Source organism: Hippocampus comes, unplaced genomic scaffold (assembly GCF_001891065.2).
Source record: "Hippocampus comes isolate QL1 unplaced genomic scaffold, H_comes_QL1_v1.1 scaffold9, whole genome shotgun sequence".
NCBI lineage: Eukaryota > Metazoa > Chordata > Actinopteri > Syngnathiformes > Syngnathidae > Hippocampus > Hippocampus comes.
This window is the reverse complement of record NW_017805275.1, coordinates 6,594,474-6,600,859: the sequence shown is the minus strand read 5'-3', so window position 1 is coordinate 6,600,859 and position 6,386 is coordinate 6,594,474. Positions and strand designations below refer to the sequence as shown.

The following is a 6,386-nucleotide window of genomic DNA, read 5'->3' as shown; positions in this document are numbered from 1 at the left end:
TTTCAAAATGCAAATGATCTGTTTACTTTATTTTCAAAGAATAGTTTGTTTTGTTATTGTTTGGTTGGCGTCTTATATGAAACTGCGACATCGCGCAATTTATTGGACAGACTTGTTTAAGATCACACAGCGTAATTTGGGTGGCATTTTATTTCGTATTTTTAAATCATCTTTTTATTTTTGACTATCTGTAAATGTAGTTTCCTGCTGTTGATTGTGAATGCATACTTGATGCTTTTAAATGCTCCTGAAATTAAGTGCTGCTTGACGAGCCTAGACAGTATTGTGTTCATAATATGTGACGTCACTGAAGGCCTAAGGTTGAAATGCACGGCCCGCCACTGTGTATTTTATTGATTTTTGTTAAGGAATAAAATCATTTTGACTGTGTTGGGGCTCAGTCGATTCCTTTTTTTGGAAATGATTTCCCCTGCCTTTGAGAAAACCCTCTCGCAGTGTTGGGAGATATCTGTTCGAAATGCTCCCAAACTAGTGAAGTCCTTCGCTTTTTGGGTGGCTCCGCCTCCATTCTCAAGCAGTCGAAGTAGCGCAGCAATGATCCAAGACTCACGTCAGACGGTCATGCAGGGGACTCTTCCTGGGTTTTCCGCACCTTTTTATGGAGCACAAATCACGATGTGAGTCAGTCATGTGATCGCTGAAAACAGGGCCTCGTTTGCCTTCTGTCAGGTGATATGAAGAACAAACGAGGCAGGCCTCGATACGGGCTCCATTTTACCACGCTCCCTTTGTGCGGGGCATGACTCGTGACTCCTGTTCCATTTGTCACATCACTAGCGATAATACCCCCTGAAAACGGCTGGGTAAAAATAACTGCATGCAAGACAGGATAGGGAGAAAATCATATTTTAAAGATTTTCCCTATAACATTACAATGAAATCTTTCGATCTAAAACCATGTTGTAGCTATGTGTACACAGTACACTCAGCGTCCTTGTTTCACAGTTTCATGTTTGCGCTGTTGACGCGTGGACAAAGTACAAGTCTCCCTCCTCCCACCACCACCAGCCACATCCCTCACAGACTCTTGAGGAAACGGCGACTCGACTTTCGAGAAACGATGGCTGCAAGTGTAACTGAAACAACTGAAATGCTGTCAGAATTGACAAGCACTGACTTCCAGGAACTAGGTAAGTAACTGATGAGCCGAGGGGCATAGAAGAAGGGGACGCGCAGCACGATGGAGGGGTTGTTGACTGTCTTGATTTTCTCTCTGGGCAAGGATGAAGTTAACAACCTTATAAATACGCTCGAGGAGATTGGTTGCAGGGGCTAACTATATGTACTGTTTTCGACATGTTTGTTTCTGATGGAATAACTCCTTACCAGCAGCAAACTGTAAAAAGTGCATCAGGAAATGGGGGCAAGGGGGTCATAAAATTTGCTTTCACTTTTGACTGTGGATACAGTAAAAGAACACATCAGGCGTTTGTAATGTCACAGATTTTGTGTAATTACAGTGGTATCTCTACTTATGACATTAATTGGTTCTGGAAGAAATTTCTTAACTCGGAAATTTTGTCAGTAGAGACGCGTTTTCCATGTAAATGCCCTAATCCGTTCCAAGCCCCCCAAAATTCAGACAGAAAGGTTTTATAGAGCATAAAAAGGCATCAAAATATGTAACAAATACATGTAACAATTAGATTATTGCACAATAAATAAGAGTTGTGCATAATGTAAAAAACAAAGAATATAGTAAAGAATAAAAATGATGGTCATTTGACTTAAAATTGCGGCCTCATCGTTTGTTGTCGTCAATTAGTTAATGTTCTCTCTCAGAAGTGGTTTTTGGCTGGCGTTTGGTAAAGAACTGATCCAAGGACGTTTGCTTTTGTTGGCTTCGAAAATGTCCAAGGCAGACATCAGCATAGTGGGCGATCGCCCGACTGGTGAACACTTTTTCTGGGTGATTCACATTGACGTAAAACTATCGAAACACCTCATGGCCGGAGGGGCGAATGACGAGGACGCTGCATAGACACAAATCTATCTATTTACCTCTCTATCTACACACAGACACAAACGGTAGAAGTCCCTCTTAGCCAATGGGATGCCAGGAAGATGCTAGGTAATAGCCAATGGCATAGCAGCTATAAGTATGTTAAGTTCATCGTAGAAAGGGTTCTGTCAGTCGTCATCTGTACCTGTGGGTAAAAAACAAAAAAACAAAACAAAACAAAAAAAAGCAAAAAAGGACGTTTCGCTTCTCTCACAGAAGCTTCGTCAGCGGTAGACAACCCTGAAGTCTCCGTGAAGACTCCGGGAAGTTGCTCTGCGCTAAAAAGCTGAGCGTGGCCTGTTTGAGGACTGGGTGGGGATGGTTAGTCACACCCCTATGGTGACCATTGATTTCTAAATTCCCTATCGTTGGGTCTTGATTAGGCCAAACAATAGGCCTAATGTGATGCTGCTCTTTATACGTTGCGCTGTCACCTTAGGCCAAACAATAGGCCTAATCAATTACCCAATACCCATTTTGAGCAGACGTGTTCAATAAAGATTTTTTTTTTTTTTTAAAAGAGCGTGGTTTCGATTTTCGAACAAATCGGTTTTCGAACAACAGCCTTCTGGAACGGATCATGGTCGAAAACTGAGGTCTGACTGTATATAAATTTGTGCTGATTTTTTTTAATCAAAGAATCTCTGGATTAATGGCTACAATTAGCAGTCACAAAGTGGGATGATTGTTGACTATATTCGGCACGTTTTCACTGAAAAAAAAACTCATCGTGATTGTGGTGTAATATCTTTAAGTGACCCCTTAATTTATTTGGCTTCATGATGTCCACTGCCAACATTTTTAGACACAGTTGGTACACCGGTCTTTCCTCGTCTCCCACAGTAGTCACAGGGAAGCCAAGTGCTACATACGCTTCTTCATATTTCCTTGTCTTAGCTTTCGGGAGACTTTCGTTTGTCTCTTTATCTCTGTCTCTCTCTTCGTGTCTACACTTCATATTCATACTCTGTGCTGTGTGCAAAGCGCGCGTGCTCTGTGCAAACAAAATACCGAGCGAATGTTCCCTGCGCACACTCTTCCCATGAGCGCGCCACTGCCCGCTATGGTAGTGGAGGTGCAGTTGCACTTTATTCTTGGACAATTAAAAAAAAAAAAAAAAACTAAATAAAAAAAATAAAAAAAAGCATGTTCCCTGTAGAGCTAAGATCGGTCCTAAAAAATCGAGCCCGACCCGAACCGGCCCGAGGGTATTTAAGCCCGACCCGGCCCGAGCCCGATCACTTCACTTGATTTGCAGGCCCGAGCCCGAAGCAAACCCGACATTTCATATTTTATTTGTGAGGACTCAGGAGGAGGAGGGTTGATTTCTGAGAACAAAGCCTGTCTTTTGGAACGAAATATAAGTTAAACAAGACTGTATAAACATTTACATATTTTATATTTCTGTTTCTGAAGAGGTTACATTAACCGACAATTTTCTATCATTGACGGATTTTTTTTTTTGAGAGTGGACGGGAAAATTTAAGGCTGTCCGTCATTTTGACGGGTTGAAAATTGGGCCGTAAACCACCGCAGCAGTACGTCCTTAAGAATCTATCGCGGCACTGTAAGAGAGAGAAGCAGAGAGACAAAAAATAATAATGATGGGTGGATCATAGAGACAGGAAGGAGTTATTTGAATTGTCATTGCAAGAGCTTAGTGCAGTACTGTTGTGATGAGGCGACTTCTGTTTTTTTGCGAACCACGGTCTCTCGTGGCCAAAACTTGACAGCCTCGAAAAAAAAAAAAAAAGTCAGCGAGAGAGAAGCCCGACCCGACCCGAACCCGAAGCAATCATTGACATTTTAAGGCCCGACCCGACCTGAAATTCGGGTCAGGTCGGGTCGGGCTCGGGCTCGGGCGGCCCGATCTTACCTCTCGTTCCCTGAGGTGAAACGCGCCCCCTTGACGGAGCCTCCTCCATTATTTGAGAAGCACTGCTCTAACTGTTTGACTTGGATCATAAAGGTATATGAAGCCAGTATTAAAAGAACATCTGTAAATTTGTAACTGCATCTTTTTAGAGGCTGGTACAAGCAGCACCAGTGCTACCAGTGCTACCAGTGGTACCAGCGGGACCAGCAGGACCAGCGGCACCAGCGGCACCAGTGGCTGTATGTCTTGTTCCAATTATTCCATGACTTTAGCTGAGCTACCATTGAAATGACCTACTATTTGACATTATCATGGAGAATCAAGTTGAGCTCCTCCTACTACACATTTTGTGCCAGCAACTACAGTCAAACCTCGTTTTTCGAACGTCTCGGTTCTCAACCAATTCGGTTTTCGACCAAAAATTTCGAGTATTTTATGCCTCGGATGACGAACAAATTTCGGTTCTCAAACGAACTGAGCGCAATTGAATGCACCATTTGAGTCCTCTCGCCTTCCTTACACGAGGAAGTGACGCTTCCTCGGGTAGACGAGGAAGTGACGCATCCTCGTGTTGCTTTCCATTGTGAGCAGACGTGTTCTGTAAACACTTTTTTCACTTTTTATTTTAAAAAGAGCGTGGTTTCGCTTTTCGAACAATTTCGGTTTTCGAACAGCCTTCTGGAACGGATTATGGATGAAAATCGAAGTTTGACTATAGTTTGAAACTTATTTCTTGCCACGAGAAGCATCAAATTCAAAAATGAAGTCTGTGTTTTTGGATACTGAGAGTACTTTCCTTAAAAGTAATTAAATATCTGCTGAATAGAAAAAACTGTAGCTCTTTGTGTCTCGGAGCTACAACATATCATCCTCATTTATGATGTGTCCTTTTCACGTGTGACATGTTCATTACATCCAGTTATGTGAACAAATCTTTGCCCACTTCCTTAGTTTCTCACTGGGTAGTCATCACACCAATTTGGATACGTCACAAAGACAACTCAGGTCATCACAAAATATTTTCGAAATAATGATGTTTTTTTAAATGCACTTTATTACAACCACAACCCCCGGATCATCTCCTTCTCAAAAAAAATACATTCAAGAACAAACGAGAAAGTGATGGCAATCAGTCAGTTTGGAAAAGGCTCCAAAGCCATTTCCAGGTCCCGGATGCTGGCAATCCAGGCTGAGCCCATATCCACAGATGGGAAACATGGGAAACATTTATTAACCATCCTAGGAGCGGTCGCCCAACAAAATTGCCTCCAGGAATGTAATGTCAATTCATTCAGGCGGTCACAAAAACAGTACAAGAGGTAGCAATGACAGGAACATGTTTTAAAACAAACACATATCTCACATATCACGTGAAGCATGTACAGCTTTGAGGTAATTAAGCCAAGACAAACTATTACTGCTACGTTGAACACAAACACTATGAGATAATAAACTGGGATGTTTCTTTTCTCCTCCTTTCCACAGCATGCTGCCTTGTTGATAAATACAAAGATATTTCAACCCATATGGTTGAAAATGTTGACGTGATAATAAGTGATCTCAAAATGAGGGGAGATGCTCTAAGTGATGAGATCAAAGCCATCCACAGCCCCCATGAGAAGATGTCGAAAGTCATCGATCATCTGAAATCTGTAGAACACAAACGGATCTTCTCCAGCATCCTAGAGGAGCGGAAGCAACCGACAAAACCGAGATCTGTCCTAAAAATGTAAGTCTGTACTCCAGTGAAGGGATAAAGTTTTGGATGTGACTTTGGAGGCTTACAGTCAAATTCAAATTCAAATGTACATATTTTTGTCGGGTTTTATTTTTTTCATTTTTGCTTTTGACTGAATGGATTGGGATTCGGCATTTAAAGTTCAATCTGAGACAAGAGAGCATAATTTGAGCTTTTATATTTTCAGGTATTAACACCACAATTTGATCAACACTCAAACGCAATTTAGCTGATTCCACTCTTTGTTTGCATCCCCCCATTTTTTCATGCGAGTAAAAAAAATAATGGAACGTGAATGGCATTTAAGTGTCCAAATGTGTCCTTTTACAACGATGGTTTAATTAATAACACTGAAAGGCGATACGTCGTTTGTGGTTTGAGTCTGTGGAGACTACATGTAATTATTGTTGTTAGTGTATGGGAAAATCCAGTGGTGGACCCTCAGGGCCAGCAAGGCCTTCTCTGATGGCCTAAACATTCTCAGAAAAGTAAATTTACATAACATTAATTTGTTATTTTATTTTTATAAATATGTAAACAAAATTATTCTCTGTATTCTTTACGTCATATTATTTCCACTTAGTCGAGTGGCTTTCAATGTTATTTTAAATAACACTGAAAGCCACTCAATAAATAACTTATTTATTATGGTAGAGTTTTTAACCAGACTGGCCGTGCGCGTTCGGTGATTGGATTAGCGCCTTTTCTGTTTCCTGAGAATTGTATCCTGACTTGTTCAATAAAGATTT

The 6,386-nt window shown here is 41.3% G+C and overlaps 1 protein-coding gene across 1 annotated transcript in view; it reads left to right on the top strand.

Moving 5' to 3' along the window:
• Positions 1-6,386, top strand: part of LOC109515728 (uncharacterized) — a 26,784-nt gene that overhangs the window by 6,047 nt on the left and 14,351 nt on the right. Inside the window, exons 2-3 of the mRNA XM_019869688.1 lie at positions 4,049-4,138; positions 5,385-5,628. Of these exons, the coding sequence (XP_019725247.1) occupies positions 4,049-4,138; positions 5,385-5,628 (334 nt within the window). The remainder of the gene's footprint in view (positions 1-4,048; positions 4,139-5,384; positions 5,629-6,386) is intronic.